Source organism: Pomacea canaliculata, linkage group LG10 (assembly GCF_003073045.1).
Source record: "Pomacea canaliculata isolate SZHN2017 linkage group LG10, ASM307304v1, whole genome shotgun sequence".
Classification (NCBI taxonomy): Eukaryota; Metazoa; Mollusca; class Gastropoda; order Architaenioglossa; family Ampullariidae; genus Pomacea; species Pomacea canaliculata.
Genome location: NC_037599.1, coordinates 1,769,448 through 1,796,537, shown reverse-complemented (window position 1 = coordinate 1,796,537; position 27,090 = coordinate 1,769,448). Strand labels below are relative to the sequence as shown.

Genomic DNA, 27,090 nt, shown 5'->3' with positions numbered 1-27,090 from the left:
ACAGCAAAGAGCCCGTGGAGGAAGAGAGAGAGAGAGAAAGAAAGACGGAGATGTCCGGGAGATGAACTAAAGCAGACGACAGGCTTTAAAGGTGCTAACACCAGGAGACCGTTTGAGGGCCTAGCTTTGTGACCGGCTGACTGGCAGGACTTGTCTTAATTAACTGCCTCTTACTGCCACCCGCACTTTACTTTGGTGACAGCGGCGAGCTAACTACAAACCTCGGGTGCAGCTTTTCTTGTTCCCACGACTGTGCAGCTGTGTAACTGGAAAAAGGTAAGAAAAACTTATCTTAGTCTTCTTTTTGATTATTTTTTTGTCTGTTTCCTTTTTTTTTTTTTGTTCTTCGTGGCCTTCTACATTTTTTTTCGCTGTTTTTGAAGAAGACCCGCCAGCTCCATTTTGTTATTTCTTGCTGCTCCTGTTTTTTTAACATCATCCATCACCTTCAGTTTTTTGTTGCCCTGACACCAAAACAAGTTTAGTTTGAGTTTAGTTTTAGGTTTAGCAAACCGAATGCTAAACTTCAGAAGCAAAAATTATATTTATCTTTCGTTTCCGAACATGAGACAATGACATTCCACAACTTTCTAGTAATAAGACACTTCAGAAAGTGTTTGAGGGAACATTGATAACTGTTTTGATTGTGTTTTAATGTATGTTTGTTTCATTTTCAAGCAAAGCAGTTCAGAGGAAAAAAGCACAATTAGTACTAGCAAGTCCAGGTCTCCTATCAAAGCTACAAATACTTTGTCCCCAAAGTTTAGGTTTTTCAGTGTCAAGCCATGATTTTACTCTGAGTCCCCTCAACATTTATTTTATTCTGGGGGTACAGAGGGTTAAGCGGGTACACAGCAACTCTTAGTGTTACTTATATTCTTACACCTTTCCTAACACCTGTTAGTGGCTACTCTCCCTTGCAGCGAGGGGCCGGCAACAGACGACCGGGGGACTTGAGATACGGGAATGATGGAGAGGGAGAGAGAGGGCAGAATGAAGGCGATGAAATGTCCAACTACGATTTTCTACTCAAAGTTCTATAAACAGTTGAGAAAGAATCACTTTCTGATAGTTTTCCCTTGAAAATAAGCGGGTGTCCCTCACCCTTTCTTGAGCGGCCCGGGAAAGAGAACTTCATTCAGCATCACTTTCCCCATTCTTTTCTCTTCCATTTCTCAACGGTAATAGAATTGTCAAAATGTTTCTAAATTTACTCCGTGACGATATGACGTCATGGACTATACATAGCTCCAGTGGGGGCCAAAGGTCGATTTAACATTAGTTTCGGTTGGTTTCAAATAAAAATATGTCCTGGACTTTCTCGTGATCTGCTCACTGATATCTTGTAAGTAGATACAGAGCTCGCTTCCTGTGTAGAGTAAGCAGTAGAAGTCGTTTGTAGAAAGATTTGCGAGTGTGGCCTCCATACAAGAGCAAGACTGCGACGATTACAACTGTCATCACCGAAGTTTTCTAGTTCGTCAACTACCTTGGGACTTAATGTTGGGGTGGGCAGGCAGACGGCCAGACAGAGAAAGAGAGAAAGAGAACGAAAAAACCAAAGTAGTATTGCTTCTGTTCGTGGATTTTTTTCCCCGAACATTCGGGTGGTCTTGTGTGAAGTCTACACGAACTGTTTGAAGCACGAGGTACTAAATAATGTCTGGAATGCTTGCCACAGACCTCTAAACTCTGTAGATATGTCTTGTAATAGGTTTGTCGCGTGGTTACGGGTACATGAACTTTCAAGTCCCATCACCACCGGACAACCAAATGAGTTTCCATATTTTTTAACCGAGCTTTCTGTGCGAATATTTCTTGCTTAATCACCTATTAGACTCAGACACTATTAAATTAAATCCATTTCATTCTCTCTATTCTATTTCCACCTTTTCATCTTTTTTTATTTTTTTCATTTTTCTTCTCTTTTTTTTTTCTTCCTTTGTATGCTTTCTCTTCTTTCTTTTCTGTCTTTGTTTATTTATTTTTTTCTTTCTTTTACAGTGTCTGCTCTGATTCTCAGTTGTTTTTTTTCTGTTAAAATTAGAATGTTTATTTCTCCCCTAATCAAACAATCCAAGAGTTTATAGTTATCCCGTTTGTGGCATTGAGAAGGCTAGTTTACACCCAATGTGAGGATTGTGATAAATATTTGTTATATCAATTATTGTCTGACAGATGTGTAACGCACAAATACAATGTTTTACAATGTAAAACAAACATACTCACCTAAGGTAACAATTATTTAAGAGATTGTTATCAATATTAATGTTGCGGCAGGAAGAACAGGAGAGGAACAATTTTCTTCCTCAAAGGGCGATTGGATAGTTACAGCATTGTCCGCGGGCCATAAAAATTATCAGTTCAAAAATACAAAATTATCAATTTAATAATTAGCCTCCTGTGTAGGGTTCAGCTGTGGTTTGAGACGTGTGTAACACTTTTGTAACATGTACCCGGCCACCCTACCTGCCACAAACTCTCCTCTAAATCACGGAGAGCAGACATGTCTGTCCCGTCACGTGCTCGTATACCTTCTGTCCATCCCTTAATAGAAGCTCCTTGCTTGTCCCTCAGAGTTTACCTTATTATCGTGATTCACTTCATATAAAGTTATGTTGCTCTAGAGTTCAGCCAGCGGCTGTGTGGGCCAGGAAGGACCAAATGATGTCTCAGGCCTTCTGCCCACGTGTCTCCTGTTGGAGTTTTTCAGTCATAACGAGCGCGTGACGAGGGTTCACTCATCCTGGTTTTTACCTCTAGTCATGTAAATGTCTTTTTTAAAACTTCCTTTTCGATTTGAAGTGTCACGTTTCGGAATATACAAAAAGATTGTGTCCCGAAAATTAATCTTTTATTTTTTACGGTTGGATGATTTATCGCGAGTAACCAGTATCATGTAAGCTGTCTGCCCATTTGCCTTTTGACCCCATATTTTTGTTTCGATGTACATCCTATGCCTGGAACTCAAAATCAAGTAATTTTCCGTCAAGTATCAATAACCAATCGCATAATTGTAAAATCACGTCATCAACTTATTATCAGCGATTTTTCACTCTATCGTCCGTTGACTGGTACTGGTCATCAGGGGAAGGGGGCACATGGTTAGTCCTTGACATCTGAAACAACTCGCCATTTACGCCTGTTTTAGACAGAGTAAGCAGGTCCTATACACGGTGACCAGTTCACTCGTTCAGCCCACTAAAGTCACTTCGTTCTCTGGCCACCGCGGCGTCCACCGTTCTCCAAAGACAGTCTTCGAGAAGGTATGGTGCCAGGCTGCATGGTCCAATCACATCAGCTTCGGCAGGTAGACTGTTGCCAGTGAGAGTACCAGGAGTCCTGCCACTGGGAACAGTGTTTCGTACAAAGTCCTCAGTTGTTATGCTCTCGTACAAGATCCACTCCAGCCTCCTCAGCCACTTGCTCTCAATGTCTGTATTCTCATCTCCTTGTGGGCAGAGTCTATGTTTGACACCCGTAACGAGGAATACTAGAGGGCTGTGTACAGATGTATACTTGTAGTAAACCTGATGTGATGCTGTGCCAGACATGTTCAGTCCAGCCATTGCCGCGATCCTGTTGTCGTGGAGCTGCCGTCTGTACAGAGGATGGCTCCCAAGTGCTTCAAACCTCTTACAGCCGCACTCCGTTAATGTTCTAAGCTGAAAATGAATGAATTATATTACATCTTTATTCGCTCATTTATTGATAGATAGTGGAATCATTGTTACACTGGTTGTAGCACAGTCTGCTTACATCTGACCGCGCTCATGCACATCTGAACTGACTGTGGGTGCGACTGTCTTCCATTCCACTAAATTGCCCCCATCTCCCCCATCTGCAATGTCTTGCTCCTCCCGTCGCCAATGAAGGGAGTCGACGGCTGACAGCAAGATGCAATTCCGTGAGTTCATCTTTTGAGCTGGTGGGGATTGAGGGAGAGAATATAGACAACAATCAGCATCCTGACTTCCACACGCGTGCTGGAGGTCCTAGTGAATCCCTACTTTCCTCTGTCTTACTTAAGGATCACCAGGCTGTTAAACGGCCATCGCATCGTCCACAAAGTTGTCTCCGACTTCAATGTGCAGAAACTGTCAAACTGAATGAACGAAGAAACAACATAATTGACGAGAACGATGAAGAAAGATTTTTAAAAGTCAGAAATGTGCAATAAATTTTATAGTGAAAATGTCATCAAAACTTTTTTTTTCCGTAATCGTCGATGTAGTTTCATCATTTTCTTGTTCTTTTACACACGCACACAATGGCGGCTTCCTTTTCTGGTGAACTCTGTAGAAAGTGTTTGTGCGTTCTCTACGTTGAATACACTAATCCTAACTCAAAGGTTGGAGATTCTTGCATTGTTTGTCCCCGAGTGAGAGAAGCGAGCGACAAGCAGTGGACTGCAGTGTTTCTCTGTCTGACGTCCTGAGTGGTGTTCACTGCGCGGCGTCAGATTTTCTGGGCTCAGCGAGCTTCGGGCAGCAGACGACATTGGTCGTCAGAAGACTGCTAGAACATTCTCACGGGCTTTCTTCATTGTATTAAACCTCTCCTTGGCTTGCCTTCCTCTTCTCTTCGCTGTCCAAGAGAAGGCATTCACAGGGTCTCGTGAGAGTTCTCGTCTCCATCATCAAAGCCTGGAGTTAAGGTTTCAAAAGCATAAAAAAGTACCGAGGGACATCCAAAGATGTGGATGCATATATATAGAGAGACAAACAAAATGAAGGAGCTCTTCTGTTAAAAGAAAGCTTCGTGGAGTAACAAACTCTACATATTTAGGTGTTTCCATCGGATATTCCACCATTTTCTTTTTTTTTGGTAAAAGCATCAGGTTAGTTTTTTCGATGGCGCTGCTTTTGCGGTTTCGTGTGTGTGTATCTGTGTACATATTGTCGCTCTTTATATTATATCTATTGTCAGCCTATGTGTTCTCTTTATATATATATATGTGTGTACTCATGTGAACGCAGAATTCTGTGTACCTACCTACCCACACCAGCTACAACCCATTTTCATCATTTCAAGCCTCTTCTTTGACCAAAATGTTTTTGAAGGTGTTGACACCTCCCCCTCCCCTCCCACCACATGCTGGCTAACCGAGTGTCTTGACTGTCGTGTGCAGGACTTCACAGACAAGATGGTGCGACCAAGCTTGGTGCCTTCTGCTGCCGTCATGGTGTCTTTACTCCTCCTTACCTACACAGGTGAGTCGGTGCTAAGGTATTCACCTTCACTCTGACTACATAGGTACGGGGTGGGTCTTCAGAAATGTTTGTCTTGGAGCTCCAGCCAACAAAATATTCACACAACCATCCGAAACACATTTGAACACAGACCAGGCTAGAGGAAAAGAAAATAACAGCACACACGTAGGCGCACGTCTGTCACCGGTCTGGGGTGCGCCGGGTGGGTGTCTTGTGCCACCCGACGGCAGCATTGTGTGTCTTGTTATCGTCCCTACACCTGATGAACACCTACACCTAGCTACAAGTGGCTTGTTTCGTTGTTTAGTGAATTTGGTTCGTGGTTAGTGGTTTGTGAGGAGCGTGTTACTAACATCACCCACAGCCACCCGGTCGCTGCTTTGGGGGAGCGGGTGCCTGGGTTTATCAGGGAAGTTGAACGCTGAGTGGACTTTGCGTGGGTGAAGAAAGTTCTCTCTGAGTTAATGAAATAAAAAGCTAAGTTCACGTGGCAGCGGGAACATTATCTGCAAGAGAAAACTCTAAGAAAAAATCCTGCAAGTAAAGGCACCGGATGAGGCATCTGAAAGCTGATGATAGGCAGCTTCATCAAATCACAGATGACGAGGACTGTCTGCCCTCCTTTGTGCAGGAATTAAGGATAGATCACCGCTGCGTGCGTGGCTTTGCATGAAAGACCTCCTTTCACTTTTATCACATGAAGTGCATGATTGAAGATGCATTAGGAGTCGACATCTTTCTCCAGATACAATCTGCAGCTCTCGTGTCACAGAACATCTTTGCTGCGGTATGTCGAGGCTTTGCTGTGTCCGAGGGCCAAGGAAGTGAGAGCCGTTATCTTGATGAGGTGAAATCAGCATTTATTGTGTTGACCTCAGCTTCATTACTCGGCGCTAGTCAGCTTCTGCAACCTTGTCTTATGGCGGAGGCGGTGAACGGAGATTCACTGATTTTTAAATTGTTTACACGGGTGGTTTACCTCAAGAATTGTGCGTGCGTCCGTGTGTGTGTGTGTGTGTTAGAAACCGAACTGAAAGATGTTGTCAAATTTGAGACTAAGACAACCGTTTTCTTGTCACGGCCTCTGTGTGTTGGACGATTGGAAGGACACGTAAACAGACAGACAGAACATTTATATTGCACCCATCCGGATATGTCTCGGGTTAGTGTTAATGAAAGTAAATATATGGCTGGTTGTTAAATTTGGCACACAGAGATGTTGTATCAACACAACCGCAGTGAAAAAAGTACAGAGAACAATCAAGCAGAATCTAATGAAGTGGGAAATGTAAGGAGTCAGTAAATGGAGTGGTCAGGAGGTCAACTGTTAACAGGACAAGATGGCTACCACATGGCTGTACAGACCAATAAGAAAAGCAGCTCACGCAAACAATCGTGAAGAGAGGCAGGCGGCAAAACAACAGTACAGATGAACAGTTGACACCAGAATCGATGTAAATCCTTCAGAAAGAAGTAGATGAAGGAGAAAATAGAGGGAGAGAAGTAACTCTGGAGCCGTTACGGCAAAGGGACATCATTCACAATTCGGCAAATGTTATCTGTCCTCTTGCTACGTCCAGATGCTGATGGTTATACGGGGAAACCACATTCTTAGTTTTCTTGTACTTGCACAATGAAGAATTTTTATTAAAACTTATGAACGCACTTTATTCTTCAGATTCTGTCAGAATCTTTTAATCTTTATTTCGCTTTGGACTCGAGTTTGCCTTTAACACTTACTCTATTTAATTTCCCATGACAAGGACGTGAACAGGCTAAGACTTGCTCTTTACAGACAAACTGATGAATTAAGAGTAATTAATGTATATATTACTTTCCTACAGGTCACTATGATTTTAAAGTCGCGTAAAGTCTTCTTTCTCTCAAACAGATAACAAAGAGTACACCAGGCTTATAGAGCAGAAAGACAGAGAAACAGTAAAAAATGCTGAGATTACTTGGTTTTTGTAGAGACACAAGCTGATTCCGTAAATTAAAAGTTCATTATATCGACCAGTTGTTCTCGCTGTTTGTTACATATTTTTCTTATCTCGATAGTGAATGTGACAGAAGACGTATGTGGCTCCCAATGTTTTTGTGGCCGCGTGCATGGAAAAACTGTCGGCACGTGCACGTTTCTTACAGCCCGCGCAGATTAGTTGGCTGACTGACGTCTGCCACAGACCGCAGCGACCTGAGTCCATGTCTTGTGTCCACTTCTTGGACTCCGTACAACTAAAAATGTAACGCTGTGGATCGGGTCAGCGCGAGAGTTCAAGACGGAGGTCAAAGGTCGGTAGGGTAAACAAGGGTCTGGTTACGTAACACCGTACATGTGCTAATGATGAGGTTAGTGGTTTGTGCATGGTGTCTCGGTCTCGCAAACACCATGCCACCCACAATGCTCTTCGCGGAGTCGGTGAGGATCGGCCTCCGAGTGTCGGGTGGGGGGGATGTCGGTGAAGGAAGAAAGCACAGCGAAAACGACTCCTAGTTAAAGTAAAACACATTACACTCTTTAGTTATCTGTAGGCCTGTCACCCGGTTTCTATTCTTTGTGTGTTTTTCTTTCCATCTTGTTGCTCAGTCTTCTCTTCATTCGTTCACTTGTTTTTCACTCTTTCTGTACCGATCACCCTTCACTAATTATTTGTAACCGTCTTCACCGACTGCCTCAAGTTGCACTGTTCACTAGGCGGCAGCACATGTCAGTGTCAACCGAAAGAAGTGCTTTAATTACCCAGGGTCATGAAAAGGTCAACTTAAAAAAGTTATCGTTGGCATAATTAGACTCCAGGGCCCTGGCATTGTTCATCAGGCTAACGCCTTTAAATCCAGACTCGATTAAAGGGCTGTAATGGAGATGAAGAAAAACAGGGAGATGGGGTAACGAGAGGGCGTACCTGGTGTTGCCTGCCCATCACACCCTGCTGCTGGACACACAGTGCAATGGTCTCCTCCCTCCGTTCTTCCTTAGATATCATCCCCGCAATTTCTGACAGCAACAGTTACAGATTTTTCAAAAGTCTGGTAAAACAAACTGGAGAGGAAATATGAACGTTCAGACTGGCCTCGTGTTCCCGGTTAAAGGCTCACAACTTCAAAGAATTTTTTTTTAGTATTGTCAGCGCTCACTCGTCCGCACTGGCTTATCAACGATAATAATCTCAGCTTATTCAAAAAGTGCGAATAAAACTATATTCAGAAAATGTAACCTATTGTGATTTATATGCATTTATTAAAGTTTATTTAATATAAAAATAATTGGTGTCTGGTCTTTCATTCCCTTTCGCGTCCCTCACCTCATTCTTCGCGCTCCATCTCGCGAGCATGGCTTCGTGGGGCTAATTAGAAAAAATTCTGCAATGCGATCAGGTTACTTAGTAATCTTCCGTTGTGAACAGCTGTCCCCCCAAAAAAACTGCTTTAAAAAAAAGTTTGAGAAATATTAGCTATACCTGTTGTGATTGTCCATCAAATCTTCCTCGATGCAGCGAAATACTTCGAGACAACTGTCAGTAAGCAATTGTCGGGGTGTACTCCAAGAGTCATCAACAAACAAACAAAATATTTGGATGACATAGTCGAACAAAACTTGTCGCCAATAAATGTATGGACTGACATGATTGAGCAAAAATCACCTTCCACCGAAACCGTTGACATGATGGCGGCAGCACTTTCATCAAGACCTCATCTCCATGGACTGCAGTCGCTCATTGGGAGCCGGGTGCTTCCTGTGCCGAGCGGTCTTCACATTTTTAACTTTAGGGCAAAACATGATTTGTGCGAAACTGGGCGAGTTGGGACGATTAGGAGATAATGTGTTGGAGTTAAAATGTAGGGAAAGTAAGATCAAACAGAAACCAATACGCCGGCAGAAAAAGGTGCACGCTGGCAAACAACTAAATGTGAAGAGTTTTACATCCTTCATACATTTCTCTCTCTCTCATCCCACCCAGCACCTTTTTTCATTCCTTGCTGTTGTAATTTCGGACTGTATTTGCGATCCATTTAGGAGTCATCATTCTTGCTCTGATTTGAGGACACAGTATTCATAACTCTCCAGAATCCAATACCTTGTTTTCCTCTATTGCTGTGTTTGAACATTTCAACTTCCGGAGGTGGCGGTGAGAGGTCTTCTATGTTATTATCATCCTTGCTCGAAAATTCTTTGTTTTTCAATAACTTTCTGTGCAGAACCTTTTATTAAAAAAAGCCTACAGTCTCTGGGAAATGGGCTACAAGGCAGTCTACAGAACCAGTCGTTTGGTCGAATGGCATGACCGTTAAAAGAATGTTTTAGTATCTTTAAAAATAGTTCTTTAATAGTTTAACAGCCATTCTGTCTTTAGCTTCAAGCGATGTGTTGCCTCTGACTTAAGACTTGAAATGTAAAACCTATTCAACACAGATCGTCAGGGGCATGAGGCATGGCACACCTCTAGGCGCTGCTAATCTTGTCATTGTACTTTATGCTCACTTCGGGGTAGCCATCCATCTTGAGCCTAGAGTCGCGCCCCCTATCTGGCCCCAGGATGTCAAAGGTCGAATGTCCACGTCAGGAACTAACGGTTCTTGTTGGTCCAGAGGAAAGCACAACCACGAGGACAGCCGGCAGCGAGTGCGCTCATCGCCATCCCGCCCCCTCCAACTCCCCGAGGGTGGAACTATTTCTTGCTGCCCTGGGGTGGACGTTGGCTCTTTATTCAGTGAAACATGTGGTGTCTGCTCGATCCTCTGTCGTCGGAAGGCAAGATGGCGAGCAGAGAACATCTGACCGCTCGGACTGGCCTGGACAACAGCACGAGCTGATAGTCGAAGGGTTTCTCTAGTTTTTGGAATGGTTGCCACTCTGCTGTGTCCATTGTCTTGCCCTCCTTGTCCTTCGTTACCCTGACTTTTTTATTAGTGCCCTTTCCTGTGATTTCATGCATTAAGCGCACGCGAATGGTGTGGATCGCAGACTATTGAAACTGCGAGAAGACAATCCACAATTAACTCCTGCACTAAATTTTTCTTAAGTCTTTTGTTTATTCGTCTCTCATCCCATTGATGTCTCTCTCTTCTTTTATTTTCATCTATCGCGCTGTCTTTTTATATTCTTTTTCCTCTTCGTTCCGTCTCTTTTGTTTTGTCCTTCTCTGTCTGTTCATATGCCTGTAAGTCTGACTGTCTGTCGATCTTCAACATCTCTCATGTCGGACACAACGCTGTCAGAATATTTTTCCCTGTTGCTGGCAACATTTAATCTGAGACATCCTAACGAGCAGTCTCCTGTAAAGATAAAAGAAATTTGCATTCAAAAAAAATTTCATTGGACATCTCGTACGCCTAGACATCCCTGGACCCTCTACCTTTCCACGTCGCAAGAAACAATAATGTAACGGTCATCAAAGTGTAAAGAGTTAAGCGGCTCAGCACATCAAAGCAGCAATCTACGAGGGCTTTTAATAAGCTTTCCTCGTCAAACCTTGATTACCGTGTTCCTTATTTTCAATTTCGTCCTCACGGATTTCTTGTCGGTGACAGTGGGGTGTCAGGTAGGGAAATAAAGCAGAAAATGAATCCGCCATGACTTGAGTTGATTACCTGAACAAGTCAGGAGCAGATAACGCTAACAAGCGAGTGGCGGTGGTCACGTGGTATGGACCTCGCAACGCGAGTGGGTGGTGACGCGGCAGTGGCGCCCTCGTGCGCTAGTAATAGAGGAATGAAAGAGAGAAGTGGACCGAAACAGCTTCTCGGGGAAAAGGTTTCTCCTTTGTACTCACTCTGCAGCGACACGGTTGAGTGACGCAGGTTACCTCCAGACTTGAATCACGTGGTTCAACCGCTTAGCGTTAAGGAAACACGGTCCGTGTGATTACTGCCGTTACACTCATAATTTTAAAAGGCGAAATGAATTTTTCATGTTTTTCGGTGATTACAGATACTGTCCGCCTAACTTCACTATTTTAATCTGCACTGTGGTCACAGTAATACTTGGCCGAGCAGCTCGTCATGGTTTGATGTCCAAGCTCTGTTTAGTGTGTTAGGAAGTTGGGGAGAGGAAGGAACGATTTCAGGCCAAGGGAGACCTAGATGTAATGGCGAGAAAAATTATTGTTCTGCAGGACTGCATATGTGTAAGTGCTGTGAGCCTCTTTGAAGATCGAGCTTTGTGTGACATCAATGCCCACAGTTCATCAACAGCCACCCGACGGTCCACTTTGTTGTCATCGAATTGACTTTGAATGTCGTGTAGCACACGGCAAGGCTCAACTTTCTGAAGATCGAGAATCGAAATGCTTTTAAAGATTAATGTGGTGCACACCTTTATTTTTTAATTGAGTAGATAAATCTGACTGCAAGATACTATTTCCCCAAACGTGTGTAAAACACCCCTTCATTATCTGAGATCCACCCTACCATGTACAGAGATCCAAACATGGCGTCAGTTCTACACACGTGCGCCTAATTAAATTTATATTCCAGCCCCTACTGGCTGAGGCTAAACAAAGTCAAGTATCCATGTACAATCCTGATGTTGTGTACACAGACATCAATAAGCATAAATACTTTTGTTCCAGGAATGTTAAAATATTATTTCAAGCGACTATCAATGTTCTATATTTGTGTGTGTCACCATAGTTACTGTAAGCCATTGTTTATCCTCGTATGTTTGCTTTAGCGGTATTAGTGATTGCTGTATGTCAACCGACTGTCTACCAACTGTCGGTATTAGTATTGCAGAGATGCTACTGTAATTATAGGCTACTTCAAGCGGCTGCCCATCAACTTTAATTGTTCAAAATATATATTTTTGTTTCAGGAGTCTCACTAGCCAGGACACTGGGATTTGACAATGAGAACTTCGACAATTCCTTCAACAAAAGAAACTGTAAGTTGGTTAAACAAACAAGCAAAATTTTTCCAAAAAACAAAGAAACAAACAAAAACAAAAAAGAAAGAAATCGAAAGAGTGAAAATGAAAAGAACGAGAAAAGGACAGAAGAAATAAGCAATGAAAAAATAAGAAAGAAAAAGTAAATTAGAAAAAACAAAGCAATTCAAGAATATAAAAAAAGAAGGCGAAAAGAAAAAAATCCAAGTAAGCAAACAAACAAGCGAGAAAAAAAAAAATGAAAAGGAAAGAAAACTGTGTTGGTGTTACCGACCTCTCAAATTTCTTATTTGTAAAGGAGGCGAGAAAAGAAACGTAGAAAAGAAACGTTCGCTACATATGTTTTTCCCTCATGTCTTTCTCTGCCGGTTTGTTGCCCTCTCTCTCTCCACACACACACACACGCACACACAATCCTAGAGAAGACTTCCGCGTAAACAAACGAAAAAAAAAAGTAAAGCCCCACGCGACGGACATTGCATGGACTTCCTTAAGCCACAGGACAGATGGAAGATAGAATAAATAAAAACGACGACAGCAAGCAACTGTTTGTACGCATGCGTGGTCCCTGGCCTTCCGTGCGCGCAACGGGGGCCGTGCGGTCAGAACGAGGCTGAGTGGGCACAACGCGACAACGATGTCACGTGACCGGGAAATGAGAGGACAGTCGCACCATGGTGGAGAAAGGAGGCGATACTCTTGACAGACACTTATCTCTCCCTCTCGCGGACTCACACATGCACATGCACGTACTCACACACGCACGCACGCACGCACACACACACGCACGCACACACGCACGCACACACGCACGCACTCACACAGACTTCAGCAAGATTCCAGTCAACAGGCCTCTGAGAGAGAGACAGCTTAGAGAGCCCTCACAATGGCGACACTTTTTATAGCATTCTCTCTAGCTAATTACAAGCCGTAAAAATACGAGTCTGACATGATTTTGATGAGACATATTGGTTGGTTACCTGTTCCATCGTTGTTATTTCTTTCTTTTCCGGATAATTCACTTATTTTGCTGTCTAATTTAGTCGATTAACATCATTGCTTTAATTATAGTGATAAGAAGTTGTGTGTGTTTGCCCATAACGTATATAAAGTTATATCTATATTGTCATCCTTTCACAGTCAATAATAACAAAAGTGAGCTTTATTCATAATGGAATTTGTGCTTTGCTGATGCTGTCTCACTCAGTGTAAATTGGAAATTCTGGGAAGCAAGATTTCCATGTTTCATTGTTCTTTAATGTTAAATTTCGCTGAAGTGAAAATTTCGACAGATTCGAGAACTCGAAGACACTTTGATGCGGCTTCCAGATGTATTTTATTGTAATATATATTGTCATCACACTGTGCTCAACTTGGCTTTCTTTGCTCGTGCAGCATGGTGGAGTAAAAAGTCAGTGGACACATCGTCAGACCTCACACCTGTTTTACCAGGTGAGTGCAGAGTGAACACTCATTATCTTTATTCTACCAAGAGTATATGTTGCTTTTGTTGGCTTGTTTGTCTGTTTGTCCATCGCTTCTAGTCTCCGAGTTACGCTCTTGCTCTCCTGTCAGTAAAGTCATTAATGTGTACGTCCTTGTGTTATTATTCTATTGTAAGTCCTTACATGACCGTGTGTCTACTTGTTTACTCTGTGTACTGTTATGAGGTTTGGTTTGTGTATAAAAATTGTTATCTACAAGTTCTTTAACAAAAGTGTCCCAAGGACATGTTTGCAATGACCCGAGTGTTTGCTAGTGACGATGTGGCACCTGTGGGAGGGACTACCAGGTAGATGACGAACGTGAGAACATGGGTTCATCAAAGGAACGGAAGGGAGGCGAATGTCTGCAGGAGTGTAGTGAGGTAGGTCAGGGTACTAAGAAGGAGCTGATCCTGTAAAGAACCTGAAGCATCATGTAGCAACCTTATATTGTAAGCAAGTCTGTATAGCAAGTCAATTGTAGACAAGAAAAAGAAGTGTAGCTCGAAGCCTGCTTGCGTGCTGCAGGATGAGTCTTGCTTCAGAGCTGGAATCGTTTGGAGTTTGTTGACGAGGTAGAGGACAGCAAGATAAGAGAGAAGGACAGTAGTCAAGCTTAGACAAAGCTCAGACATCACTACATACGAAATAGTGATTTAATTTTTGTTCACTAATAGACATGTTTTGTTCTGAGTTAATATTTAGTTATTATAGTTTTTTGTTGTTGATCTTCTATTGGATATTTGTTTTGAATTTTAAAAAATGTTTTGTAATTTCTTTTATAATTATATGTTTGCAAAATCTCCCTGTCTGTACTTGGCGAAAGGTTTGAGACTAAAGTTAACAGCTTCAGACAACCTCCACGCTCATGCTCTCACAAGATTAACACAGTTTTTTTAATTAACCCTAAAAATGAACAGGAATTTGGGGAAGGCGAAGACAGTTGTCGTTTCCCGTCATAATTAGACAGACTTTACAGGAAGGATAATCGCTCCGGTTGGTCGTGACAATGCGTGACAGGACACCATTTGCAAAGGGGAGTAAACCTCGACTGGAATCACTCTCCTCGAGATAACCCAGGCGCAGAGCAGGTCCAGCACAGAGATGCCAGCGATAAAAGCGGTTAAGAAAACAGTTAAGGGTTTTTCTGTTCTTTTTTTTGGATCCCAGCAATGGCTGTTGCAGAAGCAGAGCCGGTGTTGACCAGCTCCGGAAGCACGCCAGCAGGTATCACCTGCACACCGGCCATGCGCTTTTCTGACACGTGGATGTTAATGTTGTCATCCTGGCATGACAAGACCCTGTTGGGAGAAAACTGCAGCAAGCTGGCATCCTTCGATCCTTCGCCTGATATGTTTCTGAAACGCCTGCTTTATTTCTCCAAAATATTTTGTTTCCTCCATTATATTTAATCAGATCTCACAGGTATAGAGAAAAAGTAGAATGACAATTTCTTTAATCTGTTGGTTCGGTGGTTGGTTGGTTGGCTGCACGTGATGAACGGGAAGAAGAAAAAAACCGTTAGAACCTATCAATCCCGCTTCATGCGATGGTAAACACTTGTTTCAATGTTTCAATACTTGTCGATGCTGGTGGCGCGCTCTAACACCATCATGTAGGGGAGAGCACTGCAGTGATGACAGTTGGGATGAGGATCCAATCAGCAACAGGACCATTCCTAGTAATAGCATTTGATGAAGTAGTCAGAACAAGTCTAGGTTGGTGTAGCAGTAGTCATGATACAGTCAGTAATTGTACTTCCGGCGTGCAACCCACTTGCAATTTTACTTTGGCATTATCTTCAGTTCACAGAGGAAGTCTTTTGTGCAAAAACATTTTCCTTCTTTCTACTCTACCCGACCAGCAATGGCCTTGGTGGCGAGACCTTCTGTGAAAGCTGTTTTGATTTTTTTTTAAATTTCATCCTCTTCACATAAGCTCGTCGCTGCTTTCTCCTCCGTCTGTCCACTACACAGCAGCACATCCTGGTGCTCACATCACCTGACATGGCCCTCCATGACAAAGGGGAGTGGGGGGAGAATAGACGGAAGAAAATGAATACAGGAGACAGGCACTCACGTTCTACCGGAAGTAGGTAAGCGGAAAGGACTGGTCATAGAGAAATCACTGCAGAGATTCCTTTTTTAAAATTCTTTCATTTTGATAGGCTGCTATTTATATTGGTGTAGACAGATGGTCGGATAAAAAGAGAGGTAGAGAATGAAGCCATACAGCAAGACAGAGAGACAGAGACTAGACAGACAGAGAGAGAGAGACGTAGTGACTTTCAGTTATAGAGACTAATTATACAGCGAGAGAAAGTCGGTCGTTTCCCGAGGGCAAAGGTGGGCCCTGAAGGGAAAGCGTCTTGTTTTTGAAGTTACAATGCAATGCGCCAGAGATCGTGGACACTTCATGTTTATTTACCTCATTGGCGTCTTTGCCACCGATTCATAACAACAACTCCAGAAGTAAACAGCATCTGCAGGGTCTGGACATCCTAACTTCGGAAAGAGGACTCTGGTCCTTACGTTCCCCATGTTGACCTCGCGTCATGACTACGGCCCCTGAAGGATACCTCAGGACCGGGTTATAGCTAACCGCTAGCTGCAACAGTGTCAGCTAATAGTTAAAAGACTTTTAGCTTAGTGCTTTCCTGTAGAACACAGCTACGAAATACTGTACCCAGTTCACACTATCCGCCTCATCGTCCGTGAAGCGTGCGCGAGTGTGTGTTGTGTTTGTGTGTGTGTGTGTGTTGCAAGTGAGTGGAGATGAAGTTAGCTGTCGTAATCCTCGTATTTGTTACTTTTGCAAATGATGGTAAATACAGTTTATCACCAAGCTTGCACGCATACACACACATCCAGCACGAAGACTGTTTTTAGGCTGTGTAAGCGCCATCTCGTGACGACGACCTCAGGCAGGCTAAACGCGGTTAAGCCACAGCCAGCTGTTAATGCATCAGTGATGAGTCGGATAGCTGGCAGCTGCGCACCGCATTGATTTCTCCTCCTCCTGGCGGTGTAAGGCATCAGATTCAAGGGGACATCACCGCACACCTACCTCTTGTCATCCGATCGTCACTTCCCTCACGTGGGTGTCGTCGGACCTGCACACACACACACGCTCCGTCCGCTCGTGCAGGAGGTTTGGTGCGCAGCCACCCGTAACGCCGGGTGCTGGAGTCTGTCGAGCATCTCGCACAGCGTCTTCAGTCTCGTCACGGTGCACGTCTGTTTGTCTGTATTGCCAGTGTGCATTCTCCTCAGACATTGTTCTTTCCGCCTGTGAAGCAATGCAGTGAGGGATGGCTTTCCTGAGTTCGGATCTTGTCTCAGGCCCGCTGTTACAGGCCGGCTGCTGTGCCGTGATATAGTTTTAGTTGAGGATCGGCATAAAACACCAATTCTCCCTGACCCCTTTGTTTTTCACGTTATTTTCTTATTTTTCTTGTTTTTCTTTTCTTTCCTCCATCAGCCAGAAGTATCGTAGTTTAGTTTTCCCTAACTTCGCGCCTTCTGCATCAGCGAGTACATCTGGTTTATTCATCTTGGCTCGTTTACGACCCTTGAATGCACCTTGCATCCGTTCACCCTTGCTCTAACGGTTTGCTGCCATTTTGTGTAAAGCTTTTCTTTATTTTTTTCTGTTTTTGTTTCCTTCGTCATTGACAATTTCTTTCTTTCGTAGGACTGCTTATCTTGCTAACTTCAAATCAGTTAACTCTTTTGCCTCTCAAAGCACAAGCGAAGATGGCCAACTTGTCTCCTGCAGTTACAGGTTTGTTAATTGAAAATTCCGCATTCAGTGCCAGTAGTTTAGTCACATTCCTCTCACGGTACTTGTCTGAAGGGTAACAGATGTTTCTGTCTGGTCTCACATTTAAATTTCGCAACAACCTACTCACAGTAGGTGGGTTCGGGTATTTCTTCTCCTACTCACGCATCCCCGCCCCATCCTCCCTCCATCCACTCTGAGCTTATTTGTATTTGGATCGTTGTGTGTCTCTAGAAGCTTGAAGAAGGGGAGGACAATATTCTTGTCTCTTGACAAGATAGAGATGGAGAGAAAGATAGAGACTACGGGGGTGAATTGTGCATGTGAAGGTAACATTTCAACAGAGATACCTGCAAACAGTGATACTGCGAATGTCGATCTGCACATGGTGACTTTGAAAAAGTGATTTTGGAGCAACTACTATGAAGATGCTCCCAGGACAATGAGACCCTTTCACGTGGTGCGACTTGTGTAACCCTTTCGGCAATGTCCTTTGTGTTTGTTTGGGATTTGAGTCAGGTCCTGAGGAGCAAGATGCTTGGCAGCAGCAGCCCGCCTGTTGTGAGGCAGACCACGCTGCTTGTCAGCAGACGGCGACGGTTGATGGCGAGACAAATGGCGATACAGACCTGAGACCAACCCTTTGCCCCTCACCCCAGAAGCTGTTTCGCTAATAAAATATTAATAGAATATTTAAAATAATGTTATTAAATTAAGTTTAAAAGCGATTTATTTGCGGTCAGTCGTTAGCGGGATTGGGTTGTAAATTAGGGATAATTTTAGGGTCTGGGTTGAGGAATGCTTTGACAGAAAGCTGAGGACACGGAAATGAAAATATCGATAAATACACAAAGTCAGAGGGTTTACTGCTCGCTGTCTGCACGTGGTTTACAGGATTATCGTGACTGGCGAAAGTGTCTTACACTCTACATCTCCCCTTCACGCGCGCGATAACTGTCTCTGGACTGCTGGCAGACGATTTTTTTCCAGTTAACTGCTAAAACGAGGCATTAGACGACATAGCTTCCGGTTTATTCATATTCTTTGTTACGGCTCGCCGAGACTAACACTTCACAAGAGGCCAAGAGTGAGTTTCGGCATACAGACATCAGTCCATCAATACACGTCCATGATGCAACCGCTCACTTCACTCTCCCATACACTGACCCACAGAGGCCCTACCCACAGCCGTCAGTCTACTGGCCGACATTACCTTGCCCACAGCACAAAAGACTTCATCGCACTATCCCAGTTGTCTCCCCATTTGCCCGCCCTTAAAGGGAGGAAACTGCCACTGAAGCTTGCCAGTTGATCGACCCTAGCTAATGTTGCATACGCCACTGACACCAAGGGATAGCCATAGCTTTGCTGTCCCAACAAGACCTTTTGTCGGCTCTCTGGCCACCCAGGCTGCAATCAAACAAGAACCGCGCGATCTTGTGTTTTAGCAGGTAAACGCTGAGGCATGAGGCATGAGGTGTGAGACAGACTGCCGGTCACAGCCCACTTCATCAGGATGGTGTTTGCTTGTTGTCTTACGAGGCCGTGTGAGCCGTGAGCCGCTCACCATCAGGCGACGTAGCAGTTTACTGCGTGATGGCAATCAATGGTCTTCATGACAGGCTTGACGGACAATTGATCATCAGAGGGAAAAGTCTCCAAATAAAACACCGAACAACGCCCACACCCACCACAAGGTTCGAACGCAATACGTGTCAGACGACTGGTGCTGCGTGTAGCCACTAGACATTGTAGACATCGTGTAGAAGACTGTCCAAGCTATAACCTGCTTAATAGTTTTACATCGTCTCCGCTGTGTGGCGCCATAGTTTATTTGACCTGTCATCAGTGAGGCCATGAGTTATTTTGCCTGCCGCCATTAACTTTCTGCAGCCCTTGGTAGTTTGTGAACGTTGTTGAGCTTAGCGCCGGAACGAGGTTTCACAGCTCGCAATGATTGAAAGCGAGGCTTTGGCTGAGCCCACTGTCAAGGCCGCTGACGTCACGCTTCCGAAGTTCTGGCCTTCACTGAGTCGTTTAGGGGGGAAAATGAGCCTCCTGGCCTGTCTGGCTCTCAGTCTAGCTTATAGCCGGGTTTGTATTCATAGACATTGGGTAACGATGGCGGTCACGTGATTTACCGTCGGTTAGCGGGAACACGGCGTAACCGATGGCCTCTAACCGTCGTTAGTTTAACCGTTATAATCCGAATCCGATAGTGAAAGATGGCGGCGATTATTCTTTAGAGCAAGATAAAGGCGTGCTTTGCGGCAGGGGAGGGGAGTAAGTTTGTCGCCACTTGATTAACCTCAATGATAAGTATGAGGACACTGAACTGTTGTGCAAATTCAGATTTAGCCGACGGGACATCACGAATGTTTAACGGTTGGTTCCCTTACCAGCAGTGGTTAACGTTAGCGTCGGTTAGTTTATTTGAACCAACAGCCATGTCTACGAGTCCCTGGTCTTTCTCTAGCTGCCTAGGTGTTAATCTACCTGTCCAGGTAGTTCTGATACTTGCCAGTCTACATGTTTGGCTGGCTGCTGGCTGGCCGCAATCTTCTGCATGACGTGCTGCACGCAGACCTTCTCCTATCGCCGCGACTATATTTTGTTTTCCATTTCTGGACCTGTTGGACGGAAATCCAGGCAGTCCTCTCGAGGGCCATTACGCGATTACGTGGTGAAGGACAATCATTGCCTGGCGTTTTCACAGGACACGAATCCCGCACAGCGACATCTTGAGAACATAACTGTCCTGGGCGCTTCTCTTTGATTTGAAAGGTCAAACACCACGAGGTGGCGCAGACTTCACTTGACCAATCAAAAGACGGGTTACATTCCTTTCATGCTTGGCAACAAAGAAGGGCGAAAACGCTTCGCTTTTTATTTGTTGGACAGACAAAGAAGGGACTAAAGTAGAAACATGTAGACGTTCTTAACACTGCTTTCTCTCCGCCATTTTCTCTAGTTTACAAGGAAGCCAATATGTTTGCATCATACATCAAGCGGCTTTCTGTGGTTTTGGCAGTGGCCTTCCTTTGGGCAGAGATTTTTCTATGGTGTAATCATGGACGAGAATCACGAAAAAGTTTGGGAAAGAAGACAAAAAGAAATGTTACAATAATTATGACAAAAGAAATGCAATGCTAAGCTTTGATTTCATCAACAGCTCGAAGCGAAAAAAAACAAACAAAAACCACGCACATGGGATTTCGTTTCGTGGTGGGCAAATAACATTCTGTCAGACCTGCTAAGAAAGGTCATCTTCAAATCATGGAATAAAAGCTAACAAAGCCAAACGAAATTTTAAACCATTACACGTATCAACCCTAGTTTAATCACTGGAGCTGTGTGTGGTGACAATGATAATCGGATGTCGAGGGTTCGAATTTCGACTCAGACATATCTCTCTCACACAGTTAACTCTCAGTGGTGTTCTGCAGTTCTCCTGTCTTCTCCACCTTGTATAGGTGTTCTTCTTTGTGTTATGTGCATGTTTGTTTATGCTTACCCTGAAAAAAGTGTGTTGTTAATATGTGTTTAAAGATCTGGATGATGATGATGATTATTATTACTCTAAATATGCTGACACTTTTATTGTTCTGCCACGGATGTTCTATACAGCAAGGAAAGCATTCTAGAATAAATTATAGAGAAAAACAAAATAAAGCTTCAATTAAAATCACAAAAAGTTCTTTAAAAAAACGGTGTTCCCATTGGCCCTGATTGTCAGCTGACCTAGTGTGCTTATTGTTTCAGATGCCAGTATAGAGGCAGGAGACATGGACGAAAATCCAGATGCTTACACAAAACTTTATGGTAAGCGAAGTGCCTAAAAAATATAATTTTGACAGAAAGTCCAATGCGCATGTCGGAAGCGGACAGCCGAGTGGCTGGGGGCAATGGTGTCCGAGGAGGGGGAGGGTTGATGTTGTGCCCAGAGCCAGCAACTGAAGGTAGATGACAGCAAGACACCCAGCACCGTAAACAGAGACCACAAACAGAACATTAGGATGCGGGTGCATTTGACTGTTAGATACCCACATGATGCAGCGTACACCCTGCAGTTTATCTAGCTGTTAACTGCACCCCTTACAGGGTCAGAGACGAAGAAGGGATATTGGCACCGCCCTCATAAAAGGGCTGGCCCCGAGATAACTGTGGCCGTTAGACTGCTAAAATACTTTATTCATTCACGACCTTAAGGTAAAGGGACTTTGGTGTAATATTGACAAACAAACCAGAGAGACTGCGTGTCAAGCATCCTCTGAAAATGTAAACATAGAATATGAATAATGTAATGTCCTTTTAGCATATTCCTCTGAAGATATATGGTGGTCCAGACCTCACTGCCATGGAATGATATGTGGGAAGTCTGCTTGTGGTTTTTAAAATTTATTTGAGAACTAAAATGGATGTGTAGGGCCGGTATGGACTTAGTTTTAAAGTGGCGAGTGTCTCATCATGTCCAAAAGGAATCTGTCGCGGAGCGGTGTTTGCGAACACAAGGGATGTGTTTTAAAGAGGTCGATGATTTCAACCACAAGAGGAGTTCTTTAGACCGATGTTTGAAGCAACCGGAAATTCCATTCTGAGAGTTTTGTTATCTTAGATGCCAGAGCTGGTTTATTTTAGAGCGGTTCCCCAAGGGTAACCTGTATGTCGTGTGAACTCAGTACTGTAGCTTGCAGACCTTTTTATAACAAAAAAATTATTTTTAGAAAAGACATCTATAGCCAGATTTTTAAATTAAAGTGTCTGGTTTATTACAAGATACACATTGCCAGAGTATGAGGGACTAGCGCCATTCTGTTAGCGACACAAAACTCGGTAAAGGCCAAGATCATTACTTGTTTGTTTGTTTGTTGTTTGTTTGTTTTGTTCGGGAGGTGTCGTTTTGTGAGGTCACGTGTCACTTACTGTCAACACCTCACGAACATCAGACTTTTTGTAGACTCTGTCAGTGACGTCACATACTTTGCAGCTTTTGCTGTCATTTAACTTTTTTTTGGTTTTTTTTTTTTTTTTTTTTTGCTCGAAAAAAGTAGATCCTGCGTAACCGCCACACGTCTGCGCTGAGCGCTATTCACCGGTCCCATTGTATTCGATACATTCAAAGCTTTTGGTTTTTTTTTTTTTTCTTTCGTTCGTGTTATTTTAAAGAATCCATCCCTTAGTTCAGCATTTACAGTGTTCAGTGGCTTACAATAGTCAACCAATCAATGCCTAGGACGGGTTGACCACTCTCGCCCTGTATTTCAAGACCTGCTTTCCTGTGTCTCGCAGGCTGCTACGTGGCTACGTGCGTCCCAGAGTTCATCGCGTGCGCCCGAAGGTCACGCACGACGTCCACCTTCGAGATGTGCAAACTGGAGCACCGCACATGCGCCATGCGCTGCTGGGAGCTGGCCAATGACGACGCGGCCAAGTAAAGGGCGTTCACTCGCAACCACAACGGCCCTTGCTAATCAACATGGCGGCCTGGGCAGCACCAGAGACGCGGCGATGTCGGTCTGAGGGACGACACTTCCTGTCGGACACGTTGTGGAGGCTGAAGACACGACGACTGCAGCTGAGTGATTCCCACATTCACGACCAGACGAAGAAAAAGACAATTTTTGTGTTGACTATTTTCTGTGTTATCCAGGGCATGACTGTTGTTCCTTTTCAAAAACTTTGGTAGACAGCAATCACTTTTGAATCTTGAAATTTTCTGCTAAACACTTCTTAAGATTTATTTTAATTTGCTTATTAGGACGAAGATGTTCATACGGATATTGCTGTAACAAGATGGCCACAAAACGTTTTTAGTTGGTCACAAAGTTTCTTTATTACAGGCTAGTCCTTATCTCCCTCGTGTTTTGCAATATGCGGCTACATTAATTTATTTAGCAAACTACAAACACGTCTTGAAACTCGCTTTCATCTAGATGTTAAGATATATTTTTGATCGTAACATTGCACCAAAATAAACCCCTTTTCCTTGCATTGCTCCTTGTGGTCGAGTGACAAACGTTGTCAATGTGTTTCACACACAAACATTTGACTTGTTATTGTTGTCGACCTTTGCCCTGTCATCGTACTGTAGCTGCTGTGGTTACACAGGGAGTTACACAGGGAGTACCGGTGTGACCCCGTGGACCTGGCCTACACTGAGGTGTTGTCTGTCTGTCTGTCACCATCCCATCAACCTAGTCCGTGCTCTGACCACATTGCAAGATGTTCAGGGTGGCTGAGTTCAGATTGCGGGGTGTGAATGGCTGGGTAGGCCTTTCATTGCGCGCCACGTTTGTCACATCATCCGTTTCACTTCATTCATTTTGCATCGTCGTCGTCTTCTTTTCTCCCCATCATTTTGTATTTTTCTTGTCCTCCGTGTGTTTTTTAATCTTTCCCTGTGGATTTTCTTTCTTGCTTTCTCTCGTTTGGATAAGGCATCGGAGAATGAAAGCTAGGCGCCATGCCCTTGATGTTCGTTCTAATCAAAAGGCATTTTCTTTGTACTTTCTTCCATCTCCTACTTTCTGTCTGGCTGTCTGGCTTTGCTATTCTTTGTACGTCGTTCGCTCTATACTGAGCATGCGCAAAAGATGGTAAAGGCCATACTCAGTAGGTCGTGTAAACTGTTCAGGTGTTCAGCCAGCGACAGAAGGTGAGTGGACTAACAGGGTAGCACCTGCAGTGTTTACCTGACATACTGAGTGTGGCCTTAGTGAGTTGTACTCAGTCTGGTCCAAGTCTTTGTCTTTCCTCTTCTTTCTTCGTGCCTTCTTCATCAGCACATCTACCCTAAACTGTCTCTTGTCTTTATATTTTCCTCCTTCCTCCTCTTCACGTGCTACATTCCCTCTCCCTTCTGTTATATTCCACTTCTCTCCTGTTTTCTGTTATATTTCAGTCTCTCGACTGTTCACTGATCTTTATCTTCTATTAAATGTTTGCTTGGAAACGCTGCACCCGCTACACGAGAGGCTCAGTAGGAGGATAGGCTCAGTGGAGACATACTGACCGCAAAGTATTCCTAGCTAAACATCAGTCTTAACTATTATGGTGTGCGTGTCACTTTGTTCAGGGAAAGTCCTTAGAAAAGTTCTACATTACTCTGTTCATTACGAAGATGATGACCTCTGACCTATGTCAAGAACGAGGACACAGAGAGAGGACCAGCGAGTAAGACATAAAAATACCGGAGGTAGACGTGCTGGACGGCGTGGATGATGGCTGCCCTGCTCTTGATCCTTGCTGAGACACTGGAGTGTTTCCCAATATGATTCTCACCTGCTCGTGGGCACAATTATCTGACTGACACGTGACAAGAGTCGCATCTTGCTGCGGGCACTGTTAGCATGTTAGCATGAGCCTCTTGTTGCTGCAAACTCTCGTAACTAGTCTCGTTATGCAAAGTAGCCCTGCCTTTCAAACCGGGGCTTCGTCCACTTTTGCTGGCATGAGTCTGGCAGCGACTTTTGTCTGTGAGACGGACTTCTTCTACGCATGCGCGAAACAACCAAACGAGGCTGCCAGCGGAACAGCCCTTGGCTTCCGTTGTTTTGTCATTCTGTGTAAAATAAAAGCTCACATTAAACTCAGACCCTAACCCTAAACACAAGCTCTCCACATCCACAGAAGAAAATAAACGATCCATCAAAAACACAAAAAAGACTTTACAATGTTCGGAATGGAAATTACTAGCTTACCCACTACACTACAACAGCGCCGGGAAAAATTTACCAGAAAAGCAATTGAAATACTGAAATACTGAATTGTCGTTGGAGACCATACAAGAGTTTAAAACAGACGGTGTGGGCATCCGTTGTAGAAGACAGTAAGAAAAAAAAAAAAAAACACCTTCGGCCCCTCTAAATATCTTTCGCTCTTTCCCTCTCTCTCTCGCTGTCTCTCAAACACACACACTTTCTTGTCTGCAGTTTCCTCTTCGTTCTTGCAGACCGCCCTCAAGCCCCAGATCCTATTCCCTTCCACGGTGCTTCAGCAGTTCCGTCTTCAAAACACGCTCATAGACACACGGACTCATCAACAAAAGCAGGACTCCGCCCTCCTCTCCACTCTCGTCACTCTTTGGTCTGTAGCCTACGTCACGTCCTCTGTATTGTCGCTCCTGTGTCGGTCTCTTCTCTACTGTGACGTTCCTCCTGTCATCAGTACCACCGTTCCTGTTCCTCGCTCTGTGACATCACATCGTATTACAAACGTCCCCGTCACCCGATCTCTCGTCTCCTCGGTGACGTTCGTCACGTTACATGCCCTGTCCACGTCACACCGCCTCTTGTCTTTCTTGTTTAGCACACATTCTTGAAGTTCCTATTAGTATTAGACTAATCTTTCTTGTATTCATTGTATGATGTCGTAGCATTGCTTTGTAGCCTTGTAACCTCGCTCTGTCTGTCAACTGACCAACATTGTCCTTTGGTTAGTCACGCTTCATTTGCTTCTCGAAGGTTTATGTATCTCAGGTACACAATGTTTAGAAGGTAAACTCCGTGTTAATTAATTAAACAGACCCTGAGATGTACGGACTTTCGTCTGTTTCCAATGTCAATGATATTTCTGATGTTGAGAAGTACATGGCACTCATCATGCTAGTCTATCATCAGTGCTATTGTAGGTAGTAATATTGTTATATTAGCAAGTATATATATACACACACCTTCCCATTTTCTTTCTGATTCTTAGTCTTAATGTTCGTCTCTATTGTGTACTGTTAATCGTAGTTGTGTATAGATTAGTTGTCACCGTTTACTATCGTCGTTTACAATTCTGTGACAATACTTTGTTCGGTGACTAAGGTTTTCATTGAACATTTGTCGTGTAATGTTTGACATGATGTAAACCGACATTTGTTTTAACACATTTCACATCTGTGTTCCAAACATGTGTCAGCATCCACAGCTGTGTTGTTAATAGTAATAATAATAATACCTGTATAGCACAGAATACCTGAGGGTGGCTAGGCTCTCCCCACTTTACATTACCAGGCTAATTAATACGCAGTCTGTAGCAAGCAATATCCGGTTACCAGGCTAATTAATAAGGTAGTAATCAATCTGTAGAAAGCCAATATCCTATTACCAGACTAATTAACAAGGTAGTTAGCAGTCTGTAGTAAACAATATTAGTATTACCAGGCTGATGAGGGCAAAGAGCAATACCTTAAAAATCCAGCTTTCTGCCTCAAAGCTTACCCACGTGACTTCTAACAGTAATGAGCCACAGCAATGGAACGACAACGGTACCCGTGTTTCTACCCGTTTCACGTGTGCCCACCATCAGCAGGTTTTTTGTCTTCGGTTGAATCTCCACTTAAACTTCTGGATTACAAGCCGCCAGCTTTTGCTCTCATTTCACATTTCTGAAAGTTTAGGAAAGAGGCTTTTTGTTGATTTGAATGTTTTTATGCATGGTTGTGCGTCAGCAAATTAAGGTTAATCGTGATGTAGGTTTCCTTAACCTTTGACCTTTACGGAGGTAAGACACACGCCCACCCTCTCCCCCAAAGCAAGAGCAGGTGATGTTTTGCTAAGACAGAAAAGTAAGGATTATTGCAGGAGGACGTTGTGCTTTGTCGCTATCGTACCTGGCAGGTGAAGTCTGACGACTAATGTCTCTGTGTCACGCTCCGTTGCGCCCTGACGTTGCTATGTCCACGCTCCGGTACTTGCTTATGGCGGTGGATGAACACGACAGTAATAAAATACGATAACTGAGA

The 27,090-nt window shown here is 43.8% G+C and overlaps 1 protein-coding gene across 1 annotated transcript; it reads left to right on the top strand.

Annotated features, from left to right (window-relative positions):
- LOC112574066 lies at window positions 1-27,090 on the top strand. The gene is made up of 6 exons (XM_025254895.1): window positions 1-276; window positions 5,132-5,213; window positions 12,025-12,093; window positions 13,492-13,548; window positions 21,123-21,182; window positions 22,650-27,090. The coding sequence occupies exons 2-6, from the start codon at window positions 5,147-5,149 to the stop codon at window positions 22,793-22,795; spliced, it is 399 nt and encodes a 132-aa protein (XP_025110680.1). The 5' UTR covers window positions 1-276; window positions 5,132-5,146; the 3' UTR covers window positions 22,796-27,090.